At 35.2% G+C, this 22,800-nt stretch overlaps 4 protein-coding genes across 6 annotated transcripts; 1 reads left to right on the top strand and 3 right to left on the bottom strand.

The window, feature by feature from the left end:
* Positions 1-434: 434 nt before the first annotated feature.
* Positions 435-8,267, top strand: LOC105173425 (3-hydroxyisobutyryl-CoA hydrolase 1). Of its 2 annotated transcripts, XM_011095153.3 has the most exons (14): positions 442-608; positions 921-1,001; positions 1,688-1,756; positions 1,938-2,001; positions 2,665-2,744; positions 2,868-2,951; positions 4,592-4,676; positions 5,044-5,129; positions 5,890-6,011; positions 6,667-6,727; positions 6,831-6,932; positions 7,540-7,641; positions 7,720-7,761; positions 7,875-8,267. In XM_011095153.3, exons 1-14 carry the CDS (start codon positions 450-452, stop codon positions 7,992-7,994), a joined length of 1,257 nt encoding a protein of 418 aa, XP_011093455.1. In that variant the 5' UTR covers positions 442-449; the 3' UTR covers positions 7,995-8,267. The 2 variants fall into 2 exon arrangements, with proteins under 2 accessions (XP_088731965.1, XP_011093455.1); XM_088875839.1 differs by lacking the exon at positions 1,688-1,756 and having other exon boundaries at positions 435-608.
* Positions 8,268-9,358: 1,091 nt separating this feature from the next.
* On the bottom strand, positions 9,359-15,310 carry LOC105173424 (P-loop containing nucleoside triphosphate hydrolases superfamily protein). Of its 2 annotated transcripts, none has more exons than XM_088875817.1 (8): positions 15,170-15,310; positions 12,168-12,272; positions 11,676-11,753; positions 10,968-11,118; positions 10,758-10,828; positions 10,117-10,213; positions 9,826-10,016; positions 9,359-9,669 (listed from the first exon to the last, which is right to left on the bottom strand). In XM_088875817.1, the coding sequence occupies exons 2-8, from the start codon at positions 12,195-12,197 to the stop codon at positions 9,400-9,402; spliced, it is 888 nt and encodes a 295-aa protein (XP_088731943.1). In that variant the 5' UTR covers positions 12,198-12,272; positions 15,170-15,310; the 3' UTR covers positions 9,359-9,399. The 2 variants fall into 2 exon arrangements, with proteins under 2 accessions (XP_088731943.1, XP_011093454.1); XM_011095152.3 differs by lacking the exon at positions 15,170-15,310 and adding an exon at positions 12,718-13,302.
* Positions 13,440-15,203, bottom strand: LOC105173797 (Mitochondrial transcription termination factor family protein). The gene has a single exon (XM_088875816.1). The coding sequence runs from the start codon at positions 15,006-15,008 to the stop codon at positions 13,518-13,520; it is 1,491 nt and encodes a 496-aa protein (XP_088731942.1). The 5' UTR covers positions 15,009-15,203; the 3' UTR covers positions 13,440-13,517.
* Positions 15,311-16,579: 1,269 nt separating the features above from the next.
* LOC105173422 (ent-kaurenoic acid oxidase 1) lies at positions 16,580-21,485 on the bottom strand. The gene is made up of 8 exons (XM_011095151.3): positions 20,557-21,485; positions 18,328-18,805; positions 17,976-18,239; positions 17,687-17,776; positions 17,513-17,591; positions 17,199-17,305; positions 16,966-17,087; positions 16,580-16,843 (listed from the first exon to the last, which is right to left on the bottom strand). Exons 1-8 carry the CDS (start codon positions 20,778-20,780, stop codon positions 16,747-16,749), a joined length of 1,461 nt encoding a protein of 486 aa, XP_011093453.1. The 5' UTR covers positions 20,781-21,485; the 3' UTR covers positions 16,580-16,746.
* Between the last annotated feature and the right edge of the window lie 1,315 nt (positions 21,486-22,800).

The following is a 22,800-nucleotide window of genomic DNA, read 5'->3' as shown; positions in this document are numbered from 1 at the left end:
ACACATGAAATCGAGCTCGAGCTCGAGCTCACCAATATTAATTGAGCTCGACTCGTTTACACCCCTAATATTTTATCTTAATTTTCAGCAAGTCTCTTGTATATTTTCGCGCTCTACATGATTATTAATCCTTTATCACGATATTCTATCAAGTTACTTCAATTAGTACACCATTGTTTTCTTATGTTATTTTTATTTTGATCTTAGGATTTCATCAGATATCCATCGACCATTTTAGTATTACTGGACTCGATACTCATCAATATATATAATATATTTTTTTTGTTATTATTTTTTATTATAAACTAATGTTTATATTTTGATTAATATATTCTACTGATCCCCTCATAATATTCTTCAAACAAACATTTAACTTTATTAAGGGTCAAAGTTGGATTTTATAAAGATAAGTGGGTCTTTCCGTTATTATCGCTTTTGAAGGGATTGGGATGCAAAGCGAATCAGTTTGTCACTCATGCCTTGTTCACTGTAAGCTGCACAGTTCAGTTGAAAACGACGAAGTTAGTCTTGTTACAATCCCTCTACCACAAATTGAAGAAGGAGATTCTCAAAGTACCATGGCTTCTACCAGCGAAGAAACCGATCAGGTATGCAAAATTGAAATTTGTGTGCTTAATTTTAGTTGTAAAGTTTAAATTTGTTTTAAGGTAAAAATTAAGTTAATTGTTTTTGGAAAATCTCGTTACAGTTCGAGGTTATCTTTAATTGGCTGTGTTTTCCTTTTCGTGTATAGCAAAGCAACGGGCTAAATTGTTTTTTTTATGTACTAATCAACTAAAAATGCAGTCCTTTTGCTTGAATTTTCTAATTATGTTCCAACTCTTTTGTGGGCTTATTTCGTAGTTCAGTTTCATACTTGAATTGTTGCCAAATATTTTAAAACTGCTAATTGTCGGTAGGTGTTGGTGGAAGAGAAGCCGTCTGCGAGAATTATCACGCTCAACAGGCCTAAGCAGCTCAATGCACTTTCGGCTGCAATGGTATGTATTGATCTTGTGTTTCAATAAGATAAATACTGTTGAAACAGGGTAAGCGCTTAGTAATTGTTTGAGAATTTATATTTTTAATAATTCAAGACCATTTGTCTCTGTTGTTTGATTAATGCAAAATGCTATATATTTATGCATGCATTTGTTTTTAGAGTAATAGGACTGAGGGTGAGCACAAGATGTCATAGTCTTCTAGGAAGTTGGCTGTTATATAGTTTACCTATATGGATATGTGCAATTTCTCCTGTGATACAATGCATTTTTTTTTACTCATTCATATTCTTATTTGCACGGAGAAGGGAATATTTTCCCGGCCTTCGAGGTGTTTCTTTGTACTCCACTCATATCTGATATCTTTTCTCGAAATTGCTTTCTTGTGCTTCCAACCACTTAATATGAACGATCATATGTCTGTCTTTTTCATGATGATATGCGATGGGGACTTGACTCATGGTCTCATGCCCGATGATAAATTGAAGCGGACAAACTTAATATTCAGACATAATATAAGTCCTATGTTGCCTCTGCTTACAGTATTAATTTTCCTCCCAACTAATGTGTACTTTGATTGTGTTTGGCATTAATTGTGTTCTGTAACTGGAAAACAAGGTAGCAAGTGGTATCCTGATTGAGCATAGTACAATCATGTACTGAAATGTTTCTTCGTGTTACTCTAGGTGTCTCGTTTGTTGGATATCTTTCTTGCTTGTGCAGAAGATTCTTCTATCAAATTAATAATTTTAAAGGTATGTTTCATCAATACTATAAATTACAAAAATGGGCTGCATGTTGCCTGGCCAAGTGTGATGCACTGGTGATTAAAGCTGTGGCCTCCAGGTTCCTATGTTTGTAGAAATGGTGTTGTCAATTCCTATGCTCTATATTTATCATTTTCTCTCTTTTTCTCCTTCCGGCTGTTAATAATAGGGAAATGGAAGAGCATTTTCAGCTGGAGCTGATGTTGCAGCAGTTGCTCGTAATATTAATCAAGGTAGACTGCGGACACTTAATCCATGATTGTTGGATATTCTGAATCGATCCTTGAATCCAATCAACTATGGGTTTAAATTGTATTTGGATCTGACGCTTACATGTAAATGAGGATCAAAATTCAATCAGTTCTACAGTATAAGTTGATGTCTTGAATCTTTGAGTGTCTTATGTTGGTTACAATGGCAGAATATCAACAGCGTGGTCGAATTAGATTTGAAGAATGGTAACTATGCAAGACAAATAAGAGTATCAAATTTCTATGGTACTTATATTGATATAATTTTAGTAATGGATGTCTTATTTTCACTTTTAGAAGATCAAGGTTTGTGCGGTTTGTGTTAATGTCCTTTTCTTTTTATTATTTAAAGTATTCTCCTATGTTTGCTTTCACCATGTTGACAAATGCTTCAGTTTTCTCAAAGATCAACCCCCTTGAGCCAATTTTGCTGCTTACTGAGTTTGACAGTCATAAATCAATATGATGTGAGCGCTCGTAAACGCTTTGTCCTTAAACTATATTCCTGCTGTTAGTTTATTTGCTCACGTTCAAATCTATGTGCTTAGCTGTTCCTGCATTTTCAAATGCTACCAGCATTATTTAATTTATAATTAGAGGATCTTATTAAAGTTGATAATACCAGATCATTTTCTGTGAACTCAGGTAATTGGAAGTCAGGCGCAGATTATTTTGCAAAAGAATTTACAATGAACTATGTGATGGCTACATATAATAAGCCCCAGGTGCTAACTTAGCAAAAGATTCATGTTTGTTTGCTATTTCTGTTTAATCAGTTTTACTTAGTTGCTGCGTTTTCATTTGAAATATTCAGTAAGTCTTATTGTTTGTTGCAAATATGATCAAAGGTTTCATTTCTTAATGGAATTGTCATGGGAGGAGGCGCAGGTGCGTCTGTACATGGTAAATTCCGCATTGCTACGGAGAATACGGTAATAATCTTTTTCTGTCTTGATGTTTATGAATTTCATATATTTACTTGATACACTTTAACCATGTTTGTCATTATATTTATATACGTCCATATGTACATATGCATGTATATGTATTCATGTTGTATGATTGTGTATATGGAGATAATTACTAAATGCACTGGGGTATGTGAAATAAAATTCAAAGTAAAATCCTGTCAAGAAATTTTATTTTGGTTCCTCAAGAGTCGAGACTGAAAAACAGGGAAACAAAACAGTAGTTTATGAGGTAAACTACTTAAGTCACACGTGATATTTAGAAAAGAACAGAACTGAAATTACCCAATACAATCGATATTCGCTATATTATCATTTATATGTTGAACCAGGAACTAATAAATCTGACAGAAATTGCACCCATCATCACACAATAAGAATGGGTGTGGAACCAAAACTTCAGGAGGGATTAGTAAGGTTGCTTATATGTAAATTACTGCCCAGGATATTGACCTAGGAGAAAAAAACAGAAAAAAGATAAGATTATGATTTGTTAGATGTAAATTTATATCAAGATGGGTTCATACTAGAATAGCTTTTGGTTGATATCTAAACTATACAACAAACAATTGCTAAAAGAGTGTCACAAATGCAAGACTTCAAACAGGATAATTGGCCCAAGAAGGTTGAAAGCTTATGCAGAGTTTTGATATTGCTCGTCTCCATGAATTATTAGTGCATATAAAGGACCAAGGTTTCCATTGATTTTCATTTATCATATAAATTAGCACATGTAGATGAAGCACTGTAGCTCTTTCCTGTAGAAAAGATGGGATGAGAGATGTCTTAACTGAAACTAAAAGGTTATTATGACTTTTAGCTGCCATAAGTGATATATGTTTGATAAGGATACTGAATATTCTTTACGATGAAATACCGGCATTGCCATAAGTCATTTAAGTTTGATGATTGTATTTGAGATTCTTTAGGATGAAATACTGATATTGGTAAACTAAATGGGTTTCAATCTCAGTCCAAAAAACTCTATACTTCAGGAGCTTCATTTGCTACAAGAGATGATGCCAACTGGAGTACTGGGTTCCAAACAAATCTGGTCATAGTTGTGAAGTTGTAAAGCTGCTTTAGATTAGAAGAATTAATTGTTCCCACTTATTTCAATCTATTGTAACCCTGCATAGTGCTATGCATAAATTATTAAAGAACCCCATTGGTCCATGAACCAAGTTGCTGTTTGTGCTGAAGTAATGACGCACACTTGACGGAATTGAGAACTTTTTTGCTGCCGCTGCTTACTTCAGCATAATATATTCTCTATTCAAAGATCATTTACTTATACCTGACCTAAAATACACACTAAAAGCTTGGCTTCTAGTGAGTCTACTGACCAGGGTATGGAGACCATTAATTTGGACTCATTAGGATTTATGCTTATCCAATACCTCTCTTCAGACTTGATGTGTTAATATTTGGTAAATACTATGATTTGAGCATCTGAACTCTAGATGTATGCTATATCATGATTGACTGAAATGTCTATAACAGTTGATTCTATTTGATTTGATCATTAAGTTATTCATAATATTTCCCTTTGGAAGAGATGATTTATGTGTTGATCAACTTCTGTTTTCATTCTGAGCTTGCAGATTTTTGCTATGCCTGAAACAGCGCTGGGTTTTTTCCCAGATATAGGTTCTTCCTACTTTTTGTCAAGACTCCCTGGATTCTTTGGTAATTTCCTGTTATGTCCTTCATATGCCATGTTTTAAGTAGATGTACAGACTTTGAGATAGAACAATTTAGATTTATGAGTTGCTTAAATCTCAAAAGGAGCTATTTTATGGATGAGATGAATGTATACATTCTTGTGTCCCAAATTTCAATTAGTTGATTTGCAGTTTTATGTTACTGTATTTACATCTAGATCATATTTCCTTCTTTAGGAAAAAAAAAATGTTAGCCTATCTTTACATTTTGTTTCCTATTGTGGAAACTTTATCTGTCATATTTTGCTCCATCCTTGATCTTCTTTTGGAAAGCAACATCTGCATGCAAATGTAAATCTCTCTAATTTACCGAAATCTGCACTTTCTGGCAGGAGAATATCTTGGCCTCACAGGTGTAAGGTTGGATGGCGCTGAAATGTTTAAATGTGGTTTAGCTACTCATTTTGTTCAATCAGAGGTATAATCCTTTCCAGTTCCTTTGGAATGCACAATCTTTTCTATAAAAACTAGTGATCGGACACACTCGATGCATGTGCAATAATTTACATATTTAACAATATAATTTTTAAATTACAATGAAGTTACATTAATAAAATCAAATGAGAATAAGTATACTGAATAATAATAAAAATACAATGTTATTAGTAGCTACAATTTATTCCCCATATTTGCTGAAAAAGTGGGAATGCAGTTGTAAAGCACATGAGTTGAATTAATTACAGACAGCATGGAGTTTTATTAGTATGAAATTACAATTTTAAAAATTCTTTCAAGTAATTTTAAGAGTGGTAGAGGGGTAGTTTCGTAAGTTGATACAATGATAACCCAGTTAGTTTCTATAAGGCATTGAGACTTAATAAGGAGTATAGATGTATACTTTTCAACAGAAAAATTTCTTGATAGACGCGGAAGTTTCTGGCTGGTATTCATTGAGATGTTCTTAGAAATTTTCAGACTGTATTGCTTTGTCTGTATCTCTTCTTTTCCATAGCATGTTTATGCCTGATTATATTGTGTTGGAAAGCATCTTAAAGAGTAACTGTTAGTTTGTGAAGCCTGAACCTCAGTTAGTTAACATTTTATAAAGCTTAGAATTTTTTTGCAAACTGATTCTGGACTACTGTGTCAAGCAGTGCCCAATCAAAATTTAGTTGCAGAGAACTTTTGCAAATGAGTGCATATTTGATTGTTTTAGATGTGCTTCTATTTTTGGACAGAGATTGACATCGTTAGAAGAAGCACTTGTTAAAGCAGATTCCAGCAATCCAGTTGTTATCTCTTCTGTCATTGGTGAATTCTCACAGATTCCAAATCTAAAAGATAATAGCGCTTACCACAAGTAAGATTATTCTTGATCCTAGCATAATAGAATTTTCTCTACTGACCGTAGGAAAAACTGCCTCATAGAAAAGCACAACTGAATCATCATTTGTGACCAAATTGTTAGGCACTTTCTTGCATCCTTGTTACCTATGATACTTCTTCATACTTGATTTTAGAACTTCTTTGGTACTCCTGCATTACGCTATCTAGAACTAGAAAGCATTCATTAGACGAGTTAAATTATTCTCCATAGCTTCCATAGAGTGTAGGGCTACAAATATTTAATTATCATACATTGTTTTTATATTTTACAAACCCAACCCTACTTATACAATTAACTGATTGAATAGCTTATGATGTTTGATTGACTTGATGATGCTTTTATATTCCTCTTGTTTACATTTCAATTTTTGAATGATGTACTAATTTATATGCTCCCAAAATAATCTCAGTAGTCCTTTGTTGTTTCTGTTCCCTTATCAGACACAAGCATTAATAACTAGACCCTTTTGTGTGTGTGTGTGTGTTTATATACATGTAATTTCTTGCTTCACACCTGAGATGTTACACAGCCATGTCAGACTAGTCTCATCTTTAACTTATCTACAACATGTTTCGTTGTTTAGTCCGCATTTAAGCATCTAATCATTGTCCGGTGTCCATAACTGCAGGATGGACATCATTAATAAATGCTTTTCTCGAGGAACGATTGAAGAGATTATAGCAGCTCTCGTAAGATGACAAGGATATAAGTTCTATCTGGTGCTTCTTGTGCAGGCAACTTTTAGACATTCACAGTTTTTTATCCTTTTATCTTTTGCTTTCACACTCCTAGGAGGAAGAGGAAGCTGCTCACAAGGATGATGATTGGATCTCTTCCACAATTCAGTCACTGAAGAAAGCATCCCCTACAAGCCTTAAAATTTCTCTTAGATCGGTATGGATCAGTTTTAGTTGTATATTCTGCCTGTCAAGAGTTGATTCTTTTAGATTTGAAATTCAGTTTTCAACAGATCTTCAAGCTCACAAATTGCATCATTAGTCTAAATTAGGTTAACAGTGGTCAGTAACAAAAGGACTTGTCAGGTAGGTGGCTAAAAGTCTTTTCAGCAACAGCTTGTTTGTAGTTCCTCAAAGTGAACCAGCATTCCCTAAAAATAACTTGCAATGCAGGAGAATCTAAAATGTCAGAAAAAAGTCTGCATATTTTAAAGTTAATATGAAAAAATTTAAAATGCCTTGTCTTCATGTCAAGATCATTCTGATTGTCAGGGGTTGAATTGTTACACATTGTTAGATATATCTTATGCCAAATAGAATATCAGCATAGATAAACTAGGGATAATACTTGTTTGGGTGTAGATTACTGAAATTGCTAAATCCCATTGCTGGCATATTTCCGAGAGAACAAAAGCCAAGATAAGTGAATGGTTTTGCTCTGAAAGAAATTAGGGACTAGAAATTCAAGTCCTAATTTCTAAGAACAAAAGCTCCAAGAATTAGGAATTGATACTTCAATATATATTTTTGCATGCTCTCTCCAGATTAGAGAAGGGAGGCAAGAGGGCATTGATAAATGCCTTGTCCGAGAATTCAGAATGGTTTGTCATGTGATGTGTGGGGATGTTAGCAAGGATTTTGTCGAGGTACAAAAATGACCAACCCAAATTTGGCCTTGCTATATATACTCATTTGTAAATGTCTAATGTCTGTTCCGAATTCAGGGTTGCAGAGCTATACTGTTGGACAAAGATAAAAATCCAAAGGTGCATGAACATTTTATATATCCATTGTCCCTTATGAACTAGTTGTGAAGTTCATTAGAAAAAGCTAAGTACAGACACTTTTTGCTGAGACCTTCGTTCTCCTGATTCTGCAGTGGGAGCCTTCCAAGATAGAGTCAGTTAGTGATGAAATGGTTGACCGCTACTTCTCCAAAGTAAATCATGATGACTGGGAGGATCTGAAGCTCCCCCAGAGGTCAAATTTGCCTTCATAAGTTCAAATTTAAATTTTGTAGTCGATGGCTTATATGTAGCTATGAAATCATGTAACTTTGGTTCAGAACTCGAGTTTAGATGTTCCCGAATAATGTCATGACATAATGCATACAACAAAAATATGCAGTGATTTACGAGATATTAATCAGTACATAATGTACCTCAGATGTTTACATTGCGCTCATTTCACCCAGTCATGTGCTGGGACAAGTACATGACGACCTGTGGAATTATGAACTCTTTTATCAATGAAAGTATGCTGCTTGATCAGATCTTTATATGTTGGTAAAAGTTCTGCAAAGAGCAGATACAAATCTCATTATAGTGATTTATGTGCTTGTGCGCAATAGAGAGAGACCATTTTGCTCCTTGCTGAGTATTTTATTGTAGTATTATTTCCTTAAGTTGATAATATGCTTGCTTGCTGACATGAGTAATGGACATAAGCTCCTCAAACTGTAATTCATGATTTTCTTTACAATGTTATAATAATATTTCCTTTGTATTTTAATAACCCTTTTATATTTGAAGGACAAATTTTAAATGGACTCAAATCTAATGTGTATGTGATGGAATTGGAATAAATGTATTTTTCGTTCTAAAAAATATAGTCACTAATGCAGTTTTGGTCCTCAAACAATTTAAGATTGTAATTTTTGGTCTTCAAATTTAACTTTTTTTGCACTTTTGGTTATTCTGTTAATTTTTCTGTTAAATTGAATGAAAAATTCATTTAAAGTGGAAAAAATATTTTTTTTTTTCAAGTTGTAATCTAATGCATCTATTTTTTTCTATTTTTCTTCAAACTTCAAAAGAGAATAAAAAAAAAATTAAGCAGTGAATTCTCTAAAATTTATTGACAATATTTTGTTAAGATTATTTAGAAAATTTTATTCTCTTTTGAAGTTTGAAAAAAAATAAAAAATATAGGTGTATTGAATTACAACTTGAAAAATACCACAAATGAAAGAAAAATAGTAATTTTTTTCATTTTAAATGAAATTTCAGTTAAGTTTAACGAAAAAATTAATGGAAGGACTGAATTTAATTTTAAACTGTTTGAGAATCAAAATTGCAGTGGCTATATATTTGAGTACCAAACTATCCCCGATGGAATTCTATTACTTATCACAACTTTAAGAAAAGCTTTTATTACTAGCTAGGTTATTTGTTGGACTTTCACCTCTTGAAAATATTTTATATGAAATTCATTGCTGGTGACAGACTCAAATTATTGAATTTTCTTGGATAAAAATTGCGGTAATTACTACGAAAAGAGCAAAAAGAACCGGTTTTAATTCCTACTGTTCAAATATGCCCCATGGAAATAAAATTTTAATTAATAAACCTTAAAAGAACCATATCAACTAATAAAATGTGCAAGTAGAAATATGTTGAATCTTATTATAACCAAGGGGAAAGCGTTGGATCATTACTTGGAAGAGAGTCTAAAGTGTAATGACCAAGCCTTCCTGTACGATACAGATTGAGTAACTTTGTAGCTGCTCTAAAATAACTAGATTCTTCTGACTCTAAAGGAAGATGAAAAACCTTCCGCAGAACCTCGAGTTCTTGTTCAATTAGTCGTGCTAGATCTTTCCCACTTTCTATACAACCGGTAAAAGATGAGACTGTATCAAAGAGAGTGCGTCTTACGTTGTTGACAATGAAATCCTGCATCGACAATCAGGGTTATTAGTTTACGGCAGTCATGAGGTATGTTATGTTGCATATGGTTCCGATCTCAAACTTGTCTTAAAGAAAGCATGAAACAAAATTACATATCAGAATCCACAGGGAGCAATCTTTAATCTGAACATTATTGTGTACCTGAGTGTGATCAGTTGGATATTGCCTCTTCTGCCGATTGTCCGGATTGGAAATACCTTCGTTGCTTAATACTTGTCGAGTTTCAAAACCAGGTAAAGTTCCCCATTTCTTGTATTCGTCGCTCAAGCTAAGGATGGAAAGAAAATATTCAGCAAGTTGTATTTCCCCAACCACACTATCTTTGATGGCTCCTGTGTTTCAGAAACAAAATTCTCTAAACATATATGGAATCTTTACATTCTATAATGAAGTTCATCAGAGGCATCTGAATTGTCACTTTAGTGATTATACCTGTTAAAGCAAGCTTAGAGCAGATACCATCATCAATCACGTTAGGAGGCAATACACCTGGTGTGTCTAAGACATATATATTAGGATGACTTGCAATCTGCAGTTCAAAAAAGCTGCTTAATGAATGAAAATAATGAAATTGTCAAAACTCAGCAGACTCAGATGGGAATGCAGTTGCTACTGTTATGCTGCGGTTTCCTGTTTAAGTTTATTCACACTGATAGATGAACAAACATAAATAGAGAGAAGTAACCCAAGTACTCTCTTTCGGATTCAGGAAACAACTCTCATAGATCTTTTTTCCTTTTGGGAGATACTGGAGCGAAACAATCAACCTATTGATATTGGAAGACCCAACAGATTCTTCCAATGTATCATTTCGGTATCCAATGGAATTCATAGGTAAAGGAAGAAGCCCCCTCAAATAGAGATTTTTTTCTTCCGTACCTTTTTCAATTGTGCAAAAGATCAAAAGGTGGAAGGATAGTCATCAAGAATCATGACGCTACAAACCGGCTTATTACATTAGAAACATAAATATTGTAAGGAAAAGCAAGGAACCAACTTAATCAAAATTGTACAAATGGAAAGAACATTCACTGGGAAACAGCATAATAGTGCATCTGGATGGAATTGCACACCTTTAAGCTGCTTATACTCTTTGTCTCCCCTGGCTGTGGACTCACAACAGAATGCTTTAACTTCCCTTTCTCTTCAAAGGACACAAAGTTGGAGAAGAAGAGTTTATAATGGAAAAGAAGAGTGAACAAAGATTAAAAACTGAGAATTCAAACGACTAACAAACATATTGATTAGCAATTTAGCAATAAGAGTAATAAAGACATAAGCACCTGCTGCAGCAATCCTTCCAACCTGATGCAAAGAGTTGGCTAATGCAGATTTACCCACATTAGGAATACCAACAAGCATTAATGTTATGGCATGAGCAGTACCATCCTTTTTCTTCAATTCTCTGACTCTGCCTTGTAGAAAGGTCAGAAACTGCAATTCGTTAAATTTATACCCAAGACTATAAGATCATAAACTCAGGCATCAATAAGATTAATATCATTTGAACATCAAGACATATATTTGATAAATAAAGGCGACAGAAAATATGGATTTTAAGAAAAATGCGAAGAAATATTCACTGATGACAACTTTATTTTAAATAAGGATAATTACACCGCCCTCCCCTAAAATTGGTCTAATTACATGTAGACCTATGCGGTTTAGAAAATTACATTTAGCATCGTTGAGGTTTGCTTCCGTCAACAATTAAATGACTCTGGTAGTCAAAATTCACGAATTTGCTGATATTAACAAAAAAATTGAAAATCTATATTTACCCTTGATTGACTTATTACTAACTTATTGCAGGTCAAAAAAATTTTATGACCAAACTACCCTTATACATTTTCACACGTTGATACATATGAGGAGGTATATCTTCACCCTTATAAAGTAGTTTAGACAAAAAAATATTTGTTTGACATGTAATAAGCCATCGGGAGTAAATAAAATTTTTTCTTCATTTCTTTTATTAATATCAATATTACCTCCCTGATATTCTCCCTGTTATGTGAATTTACTCCAAAAGCCATGCATTTCTGTTCCTCAAAGAACCTCAACCACTCCTGCAAAAGAAGATACATAGATTAACTTCCAAGTAGGAGCGCACGATTGCAGAACTTGCAGTCTAAGATTTTTGAAAGAAGCGAAAGCAGAGAGTACATATTGTTAATGTTTTATGAAATTTGCATGGATGATTCACTTTTCTCTTCTCTACAAATCACAACAAGTCCAGTATTTCATGGCAATTTAAAGGATGATAAGGTTGTATCATGGCACCTCAGGACTAGTGAAAGCATTTCTATATTTCATTTGGTATCTTTTTTTCTCCAACTACCACCGAAATTCATAATTTGCTTTAGCTCAAGTTTACTAGTGTCTCCATGATTTAATTAACATAAGAAACTGCAACTTGTCTGTGATCATGAATAGGGGGGCATTGTTGAAGAACACAGCCAAAAAGGAGATGAACCAGTTACCTTTGTCTGGGGGCGGTTAGCGAGGTCCATCTTATTCAGCACAATGACGCGCCTTGAGGAAGATGGGAATTTTCTCAATTGCAAATATTCCGATGAGAGTGGAATCTAAAATAGCAAAGAAGAGAAGGAATATCAATCAGCAAGCTACTTATAGACACCACATTATCATTTATTCATTCTCAACTATGTAAATCCGCAACTACTCATTATTTTCATCAGGAACTTCATGCTGCAAACAACCTCGACTAAAATTCCACCTTTTAATCAGAAAATCGAAGCCCCGCGTCCAAAAACTGTAGCATGCATTAATACATCTCAAGAACCAAAACAAGAAAAAAAAATTCAGTTGGGGATTTCAACATACATGTGAGTACAAGCATCAAAAAATATATATATATATCCAGGCAAATGTACCAACACATCAACGGTGAATTCAAGATTAGTTTCCATAACCGTGACAAACATACGTGCAACAAATGTTTCAGGCATTTCAACAAACATATTGTAGTCATTTCGACAGATATATCCATATGTCCAGAAAAAAGTGTACCCTAGCGTCTCTAACTTCAAGAACAAGATCAACGAGTGGGATGCGCTCGTCAATTGCGCGAGAAGCTGCGGCCATGTGAGGAGTGTACCACCATTCTGAGCTTCTGGTTTTCGCCACTTCCTTCACTGCTTTACCTATCTTTTGAATCAGAGTTTCTGCTGCGGCCATTGGACGCTGAACAAGATATCCGCAGCTGTCAGAGTTGAACCCTTTGGCAGACTTGTTAATTAACGGCAGTTTGCGAAATACAACCGTCCCTTCTTTGACGCGAAAAATACGGGAATGTCTAAAATGATTCATTCATTACAAGTAGCTACCATGAAATTTGTGTAATTTATAAACCACCCCTAAAAGTTTTGAGTAATTGACCATAAGTACAGTAGTCTAATGCCTAGGTCTGTAGTTCTTGCTGAATACTGCGAGTTTGACCCTTAACATAGATTGATACGACATTTGGTTTGTAATGTTTGATTACGTTGAAACTTGATTTTAATGTATTGATAGCGCTACAATGACCAAATCGGACAAGATCTGAACGAGTTTTGACGAAATGAGCAGTCAGATTTTCGGTCCCAAGACAATTTGCAGTTGGCTAAATTGTATGTTTTTGCAATTTCCTGAATTCTGCAGTACAATGAGAGCAGCCCCACAAAGGAATTCAACAGAAAGTCCAGAGGAGAGAGCTAATGAGTCATGCATAAGCTAAGTGAACTGAATATTCATTGGAGAAGACAGTAATGAAAGATTTATGCCATTGTAAATCAGAGACAAATACAGTATAATTTGACAAACAGACATTCCTACAAAGCAACCGTACGCCTATAGAGCATCTCATCGTCACTCTCCTCATCCTCTTCCGATACGACATCACTCCCAGGAAGCTCTAACCTGCCGCCCATATAGAAAGATGGGCAGGAGCTCTCAGCCTCTATGTATTCACCTTTAAGTCTTTCTTCAAATCTCTGATCACTACAATTGAGGAACCAGGCCAGAGAACATCTAATCCCTTTGCTCTGTAACCTCTGGTACCGTGGTTTAATCCGTGATTCCAAACTGTAAGTTAAGTATTCAGGGAACTCAACAAGCTCTTTTACCGGCCGGCCGATTTCACTCTTGAAATAGTAGTAACTATTTTTCATGAGTCCAACTTGAAGAGCGAGTAATTGGGGGCACTTAACGACCATCTTTGCCACATCTTCAGCAGGAATACCCCGTCCCAGAAGGAAATCAACTGGTTTCATGATCACATTCTGGTTGAGACTAACAATCTGTGGCATTCTCTCAATAACACGAGCAAATCCATCGGGATCGATCTTGAGCTTCAAGCCGAAAAAGTATTGTTGCGAGGACAGCTTAGCCTTCAACGGCACTCCAAGAATTTGTGGATACTGTGCAATAACAGAAGCAAGAGTTTCCTCCCTAATTCCAAAACTGATCAAGCAATCCACATTTGGTCTCACTGTCTCTTCAAGATTATAACCAAGAATATATGCCCGTTTCTCAAACATTCTTGCCAAAATCTTCTTAGGCAAGCCTAATGAGACCAAATAGTCCACCAACGGCTTTATCATCGTCCCAACTCTCATTCCCAAGATATACGGATACTGAGTTATCATCGGACCAATGTCCCTAGGATTAACCCCTATGCTAACCAAGTAGGCAACCGACGTACTCATCGTCCCCTCAAGCTTAAATCCTAACAACTCCGGATACTTCATCAACACATAACCAATATCTTGTTTCTCCACATCAAGCCCCCGCAAGAACTTCACAACCGGCACAAGCTCCACAACAACACTAGCGTGGAGGCATTGCGGATAATTCTTCACGAACTCTCCCATCCTCGCCCTCGGAATACCAATCTTTTCCAAGTAACCCAACACCGGAATCATGTTCTTGCGCACACTACAACCTAGCATCAAAGGGTACTCATTAATATCGTCTATGGTAAGCCCTATTTTCTGCAAAAACTCAACTCTCTCGCGCATCACGTCAACAGTGGAGGGCAACTCAACCTCCTCTAGTTCATCAGGGACAATCCCGATGGACTTCAAGTAGTCACAAATTATGACCCTGGACACGAGTTTCTCCTTTCGGCCTTGGATCGCCCCCCAAGTCACTGTAGGCATCTCGTATTCGGGAAAATTCGAGGACTTGGTCGAAAATGGTTCTCGAGAACATGGGGTTTGAGGGTTTTGCGAGGGTTTAACGAAGGGCACAAAGATTGGATTTTTGGGCGTTTTGCTGAAAATGGATCTTATTTGCTGGGTTTTTCTTAAAACCGCAGCCATTTCAGTGGACCTCGCTCGAATTGAACTCCGTACAAGATTCTCGTTCGACGAAAATACAATTGTAGCTAATCAACAAATGCGACCGATGAAACTTTTGTATCAAACAAAGATTAATGTCTCTATAGGAGGTGTTTATATGTTGACAGAGAAAGGAACTTCACCTGTAATTGCAGAAAGAGGAAATTCCGGCCATGGCTTTAGGTCCCGGAGGAAAGAGTTAGGGGAAAGGAGTGAGAGAAATGGGCCTCTGGGATTAGGATACTGAAAATGGATCTTTCAAAAAACCGGAAACCCGACCCAAGTAAGAATACAATAATAATGAAGTTATTTTCAAGGAAACGCTTTGTTTGATTCCATTTTTTAATTTTCTTTTATTGTTGGAAAATGCAGAGAGAAATTGAGATATGTAAATGTATTTTTAGTCATTTTTAATATATAATTTTATCTTTAAATATATATATTTCTATATATATGTTTGATTTTATGCTTTCGATTTTTGTAACATAAATTAAAATATACTGAATTTCTATATTTTTAATTATTTTTAGATAATAAAAAATAAAAAAAATCTACCTATAATCCACTAATTTTGTTTGCTCTTCCTTTTGGATCGAAACTTATAAATGACTTTATTTGAGAATCAAAATTATGATAATAATAATAATAATAATAATAAAATTATTATTATTATTATTATTATTATTATTATTATGACCTTATTTAATAGAATTAAAAATAAGAATAATTTTTTTTCTAACTTTACAGGTTAACCATTTGCCTTTTTGACTCTATATTTTGGTTTCTTGATCATTATATCTTCACTTTTATGTAACATTTTAGACATATATGAAATTGGGTTTCGAAAAAAATTCATTTGTGTTGTATTTTATATATGGTTTTTTCAAATTGAACATAAAATTTTTTCATATACATATATATATTCCCTTATGCTCTGCCAAAAGTTTTGTCGTAGACAAACACGGTGGAGGTTGTTTGGTTTAGGTGAGCTTATAAGCTCTTTAAAATATCTTATAAGATGTTTAAAAGTCCGTAAGATGCTATAAAGTATTCAATAATGTTCTAAAAATAAAAATAAGATATTGGGTGGTCGTAAGATCTTTATAAAAAAAGTAAATAATTGTTGACTTATTTCTAAGGTCTTAAGAAATTTCTTCAAATTAATTACAAATTTGCCATAATTTTATATTATCCAAACACTTCATGAACTTATTTTAAAATAAGCCCCGACATATTATAAGCTCTAAAAATATCTTATGATATGTATAGGCTTGTATGATCATTTAAATAAGTATAGAATGAATCCTCCGAGCTTAGAAAGAGCTTTTTAAATAAGCTCAGAAAAATCTTATAAACTAATACGTCTTATAAGATGTTTTTAGAGCTTATAAGCTGATCCAAACACCCTCTTAATATGTCATAATCAAGTATAAATACCAGCTATAGCAATCCTCTTTGGGTAGTGGATCATAACTCTTAGATGCAAAACCATACAAGTTTACCTCTTCCATGATAAAATTGTGTGTATGTGTGTGTGTGTTAAAATCCAGGAATGAAGAAGTTTGATAAAAATTTGAATTTAAAATAGCTTCTATTTCATCGTACTACATGTCGTCCGATGAAAACTCCTCCGGAGGATTACAAGATATCGTTCGAGGAGGGCCAGAGAGAAAGTCGTAATGTTGTAGGAAATGAGCTATACTTCTCCTGTCTGTACATTTCAAGTAGAGACTCTTCTTATTCTTCCTAGGCAGTTGTCTTTCGGCCTCGTGTGTGGGAGGTACATCACTGGACTGGCAGGATTACATTGTTCAAGCCTGCAGTGGAGCAACAGAGTAAGCAATAAAACACTCAACGATGTTTCTGTCCCCTGATTCCTAAGAAGTTTTGCAAGGTCGAGACATCATAGGACGAAGCATTTATGTTCACAGTAACTCACTTGTAATTCAGAAGGAAATGGTGGAGAAAGATGGAGATTTCGATCTTGGCAAGATCGTTTCCAGGGCACAGTCTGCTTCCACCACCGAAGGGAAGGAAATGTCCAGCTTTGGGTGTGAATTCCTACATGTGATATTGCAAAGTCTTCACGAGTTGCTTGTTTTCATCATGTCGTTAAGTGAGTGAAGGAGCAAACGAGAAGTTGTAAAACAAAAGTTGGTGTTTGAAACTCACATCCCATCTTGATGGATCGAACTTCTTTGGTTCGGGATATGTTTCAGGGTCGAAGTGAACACTCCTAAACCAGACCAAAACTTTCCATCCTTTAGGAACTATGTAACCTGAAAAGAGAAAAACGAACTTGGTTTTTTAGTTCTTGCAGTTGCTGTCTGATTATAAATGTATTGGTTACTTAGTTTCTCACCAATTTAGAATAATACAAGAAAATGCCTGTCAATCCAACAACATTTGAGCAGAACAAACAACAAAGAATGGAGAACAAAGGAAAACTAAAGTTGAAAGAATCATGAAATGCAAGTGCAGTTTACCACAGACGCGGACATCTTTCTTTGCCTCTCTGAAGACCACCAGTGAGAATGTAACGACACGAAGTGTTTCATCTATTACCTGTTGAATTTGGAGGAACAAGTTGTTCAAAACACATGAAGAAATTTATGAGGCATGAAGCTAAATTATATGGGAGGATGAAAAAGACAACATACCTTAGAAAGGTAATCCATTTGTCGTACTTCTTTAAGTGTAAGACCATTTTGTCCCGGCCGCCTGTTTCTCACAATCTCTTCTTGCTCTGCCTGAATTGTTGTTCACGATAATTGAGGAGAACAAGTCAAAAACTTTCAACCAGAAGCGCTATTTCATTAAAGTTCCAAATGTTTTTAAGAATCAACTATATATGTTTTTCGCCTCCATTTCTTGCCTCGACTCATCAGAACTTCGGACACTAATGATCATATAATATAGGGGTAACGATCTTAGCAGGGAGTTCTATACCTTAGCTCTTTTGAGCACATCAGGATGCTTCAGTAGAAAAACAGTCGCCCACATAATGATGTGCCCTGAAGATTCATGGCCAGCGTTCAGGTACATAACCAGAACGTCAATGATTTCTTCATCAGTCAACCTTCTGCCATTCTCATCTTCAGCATCCATAAGAGCATCCATCATGTCTTTCTTCACCGACTGGGAATTTTTCCTCCTCTGCTCCCTCCGCTCAGTTACTATGGCTTGGAGAACCGCCACGAGGTTTTTACGTGCCTGAAATGGTTACAGCAAAAGGCTGGTATCTTTCTACTAGTTTATCTTAAATTCTGAATAGTGAAAATAATGTTAAAGTAAATATTACCTTAAGCGCAGAGTGGTAAGCGAATCCCGGTATATTGATAGCCATAGCTCTAACTCCATAGTTCAGTGCTGTGTACTCCCTCTCCAAGGCCTCCATGACATGTTCACTCTCCGAGCTCATGAAAATGTACATGATTATCCTGAACGTGAGCTTTCGGAGTTCAGTTAAAAACTCTATCTGCTCCATGCCTGCCCATTTTTCTAAAGCTTCTATGACACTTTCTTCAATGTACTTCAAGTATATGGACAACGCTTCTTGTCCATTCACAGGGGCTGCTGTCAATTTCCGCAGCCACTTGTGTTCTTCATCAAAAATGCCCAGAAACGATTTTTTTCCAATAAGATTAACCGTCGAAGAAGGCCAGCCAGGTTTGAAGGATTCATCATCACTTAAAACTTTCCGACATGCTTCTGCAGTTGTGACAATGATACTAGGGTTACCAAACATGTGCACCTTGTATAGTCCAGTATGTCCAAATCTGTGAAATTTAAGGACAATCGTTAATCCAGATAGGTTCTCTCTATATAACCAAGAACTGATTTATTCTCATTAGAAAACTTGTTCTTCCCCTTTTGTTTTTCACTTTTCTGGTTCTTGTGCACCATAGTAACACTATGGAGTACTTGCCACTACAAGATCAAAGAACTTTTGCGTTTTAAAAGACAAATTTTTTAAGAGTAAAGCAATGAATATTGAGAGAAAGAGAACAAAACAGAAAAAAGCAGTACGCAGACAACAAAGTTGATCTGATTCTCTCAGTGGGCCTGTTAAATTTCTTGAATCTAAAATCCTTGGCCTACCATCTTGAGGGGATGAATTGATAAGTTCCCTACAGTGGGCTTACTGATCATCATATGGTATTGATCTACAGATTTTTCTTATGTGGATCGAGTTTGAAAACACAAAAATATCAAATCATGTCACATCTGCAAAATGTAAATCCCACCGATGACGTGGCATGATCCCACACCATTGATTGTTTCGCTCCAGCCCACATAAGAAAAATCCTTAACCTATCCTCACTTACTAAGAAGGCATCACAATTCAAGAAATATCGCTATAGGTGGGACATGAGAACATTGTGCAGGTCCCTATTATTTGTTGCCATTTCACTTCATGCCTTGCAATTCTTCCAGGTTCTCTCCATGATGAAAAGGTTACTGTTCTTGAAGAAAAATTCATGCTCACAAGGGTCCACAATCAGCTGCAAGTTTTCAGAATCTTGAAAATCACTATTTCACAAAAGTATGTGTTGTCTACAACTACCCAGAACCACCAACAGAAGAAAGTAAAGGGGCACACACAAAATAATTAAGGCGTTTAAAAGTCAGACCAGGTAACAGAAGAAACATGGAAAAAGACGGCAGCATCTCGCAAAAGATAAGATAGGAGACGGTGCTGAAATATCACATCAATCGGCAGGCTGAAAGGGACTAATTTCGCTCCAAGAAATTCCCGTAAATGGATAGCACGGACCAGCTAAAATCATTGCAGCGTAGTAAGACAGTAAAATAACCAACAACAACGTGTTTTAGGTGTAGAATCCTCAAGAGAAGTAAACGAGCAACAATGACAAAAGATTGTCGGCCAATCCTTTCAAAGTTAATGATATGCGATGCATGGAATCTTTTCCCTTTCTGCATTAGCTATAGACTGAACGAGTAGACAAAGAAAAAGGAGGGCCATTTACCTCAGGAGTTGGGGTCAAAAGGCATGAAAACATTCAACCAAGAAAAGTCAGACAGAACTCCAGAATTAACGATTATTTCCTAGTATTATTATATCCTCAAACCTCTTAAACACCACGATTTTCAAGCGAACCACCTCATGCATTGCTTACCTTAATTTTCAAGTCTTGGAAACTACATGTCCTTCTTCCATATAATAACCGGACAAATATGTAAAGCAGAGTACCATAATTCAATGATTACACTTGTTATGTGATCTGACGACGAATCCAGGGAATAGAATTTGAACCAACGAGTGCATATGTTACATTACCTTAGCACTCTGTATTCTGTAATTTAACAATGAAAAACAAAGCAAATTTAACTCATTTGTGTATTCTCATTTTCAGGGATCATCAGGTAAAGCTACATGGTAAAAACAAAGAAAAGGAACATCCCATATAGTTCAGTCCAAACTGTAAGTAAATCATCACAAATTTAAAAAATCTATCTTTCTGGAGAAAGAGAGAGAGAGAGAGAGAGAGAGAGAAGAGCTGATAACCTGCTAACAAAGCTGGAGATGAAAGATTCAGATTTTCTGGACTTGAAAGCTCTGAGGAAGGACCACATGTTGCCAATGAATGGCCAGCCCAAATCCCCTGGTGGCAAATCATACCTTCTCTCACCCAATTTCCTCTCATAGTACCAGCAATTTAAACTCCTCAGAACCCACTTCACAATCAAGAAAGCTAAGAAACACCCCACCACCAACAATCCCCACCCCATCAAAAAAAGAACAAATTTCCTTCAAGAAAATGTCTCAAGAACCACCTCTCTTTTCTTAATTAATAATGGGCCACTCCAAGATCAAAACTTTAGAGCCCAGTTCAAAAAACCGCGGCAATCTAACAAAGCTAGAACCTGAAGAACAGAGGAAAAACCTCAAACTTATGAGTCCCTTTCCAAGTGCTATGATGATATACACACACACAGAGAGGAGAGAAATGGGATTTGGAAACAAAAAAAAAACAAAAGAAAAGGCTTTGTGTAGGAAAAAGACACAAACTTGCTGCCCGTCCTAAATCTACTGGTTTCGCCTTGTCGTCTAGAGCAGGGATTCTCTGTTGAGATATAAGCAAACAAGAACACTGATCACAGACTTAGAAAAATGAAACAGGGTTTGGATACTTGCTGCTTGTGTCTATCTGAGACACACGCACAATACCACCTCCTACACCCAGACCCAGTGGACAAGATCAGGTGGCAACTCAAAATACTTTCACCAAGTTTCTTTTTTCATACTATGATAATTGAAAGAAAAGCACCATGATCATCATCATATCTTAAAAAGAAAATGTATTTATATATGTACACACTATTTGTAAATATCATTACTTCAACACTCTGTGTGTGTGTGTGTGTCCAAATGGTGTGTGCACACATACTATAAAATAAAAAACCTTTAGCTGCTGATAACATTTTATAAGTGGGTAGTGGAGCTTAATGGTACAGCCTGATATTCCCTTCATATTCCCCAAGATTCGGAAGTTTGAAATCTTAAACACGAATTAGCTTGTTACTATATATATATGGTCATGTGTAGCGGGAAGCAAGTTTTGGGGCCGCCGCACATTGTTGGGCTTAACATGTTAGGAATGTGGAGTCAGATTCAATATTATATATAAATTCAATAATTCATAATAAATCAGGAGGATTGCAAGGGGCTGGGGCTGGGGCTAGGGTAGGGGGTAGGGGGCTACAAATTCGTTGTGATTATGTATAAAATTTGGCGCATCTCTTAGCCTGTCGAGCATACCATATGATAAGGATACCTGTTGTACAATATTTATACGTTATTTATGAAAATTACATTTCTCAAAAAAAAAAAAAAAAATCGTTGTCTTGCCTGTATTTAGGATCAGTCCATCTTATTAGAAATTTTGATAATTTTATCGTCGATCCGAATGAGTAGAGGTGCGTAGAATAGTGTCATGGACCAATTGAGATATCCCAGAATTTCAATTGATCAGTGACACTACTCTATGCATATTGATGTTATATTTAACAATATAATATACTAATTATAATCATATTTATTCATTACTTACTAATTATGATTTTTATTGTATTATTTTATGATTTTTTTGTATAATATTTTAATAATAAAAATATTAATTATATATAGATAAAAAATATAAGAACTAAAATATTATAAAATTTAAATTAATTACATATTTGATAATGACCGTCAGTTCCACAAGTGTGTTGTTGCTGTTGTCGTCAAGGTCTTCTTTTTCGGGCCATTTGTCTGTTGGTTCGTTTTTTGTTCTTGATCATCATAATTGTAACGTTCTATTGTGACAAAGAATTTTAAGGGGTCATATCTTGTACTGCTACTCGTTGATGTGTGACGATTTGATAACCATTTTGAGATATATATATATATATATATATATATGTTGCTAACATGGTCTAAGTTTTCATTTGGTTAGCCTGTAATAAAAAAAAATAGTATAAATATGTAATTTTAAAAGAGAAAGAAAATATATTTAGATAAAGTATATTTATTAGTTAACATCCCACAATAATTAATAGAATTTAACATAAACAATAATTAACAATTTTTTTCTAAAAAAAAAGAAAAGTGCCAAGTCGTTAGTGCTAGTAACGACTTGGGTGTCATTAGTAGCACTAACATCACCAGCACATTTACAAAAACAAAAAACAAAAAAGTTGGGGGTATAGTTGCATTTTTTATGTTATTAAAATAAATAACTCAATTGCTTTATAAAAAAAAAATGACAAA

This window comes from Sesamum indicum, linkage group LG11 (assembly GCF_026168435.1).
Source record: "Sesamum indicum cultivar Baizhima isolate 11 linkage group LG11, ASM2616843v1, whole genome shotgun sequence".
Taxonomy (NCBI): Eukaryota; Viridiplantae; Streptophyta; class Magnoliopsida; order Lamiales; family Pedaliaceae; genus Sesamum; species Sesamum indicum.
This window is presented reverse-complemented; position numbering and strand designations above follow the sequence as displayed.

Coding starts and splice junctions, on each gene's coding strand:
- LOC105173425 (XM_011095153.3), top strand. CDS start 450: ATGCAAAGCGAATCAGTTTGTCACTCATGCCTTGTTCACTGTAAGCTG. Junction 6,728..6,830: donor AAGAGATTATAGCAGCTCTC/GTAAGATGACAA, acceptor TCACACTCCTAG/GAGGAAGAGGAAGCTGCTCA. Junction 7,642..7,719: donor TTAGCAAGGATTTTGTCGAG/GTACAAAAATGA, acceptor TTCCGAATTCAG/GGTTGCAGAGCTATACTGTT.
- LOC105173424 (XM_011095152.3), bottom strand. CDS start 13,017: ATGAATCATTTTAGACATTCCCGTATTTTTCGCGTCAAAGAAGGGACG. Junction 10,017..10,116: donor CTCTAAGCTTGCTTTAACAG/GTATAATCACTA, acceptor TCTGAAACACAG/GAGCCATCAAAGATAGTGTG. Junction 9,670..9,825: donor ATCCAACTGATCACACTCAG/GTACACAATAAT, acceptor TTGTCGATGCAG/GATTTCATTGTCAACAACGT.
- LOC105173797 (XM_088875816.1), bottom strand. CDS start 15,008: ATGGCTGCGGTTTTAAGAAAAACCCAGCAAATAAGATCCATTTTCAGC.
- LOC105173422 (XM_011095151.3), bottom strand. CDS start 20,780: ATGGGGTGGGGATTGTTGGTGGTGGGGTGTTTCTTAGCTTTCTTGATT. Junction 17,777..17,975: donor ATGTGCTCAAAAGAGCTAAG/GTATAGAACTCC, acceptor ACAACAATTCAG/GCAGAGCAAGAAGAGATTGT. Junction 16,844..16,965: donor CATTTCCTTCTGAATTACAA/GTGAGTTACTGT, acceptor GCTCCACTGCAG/GCTTGAACAATGTAATCCTG.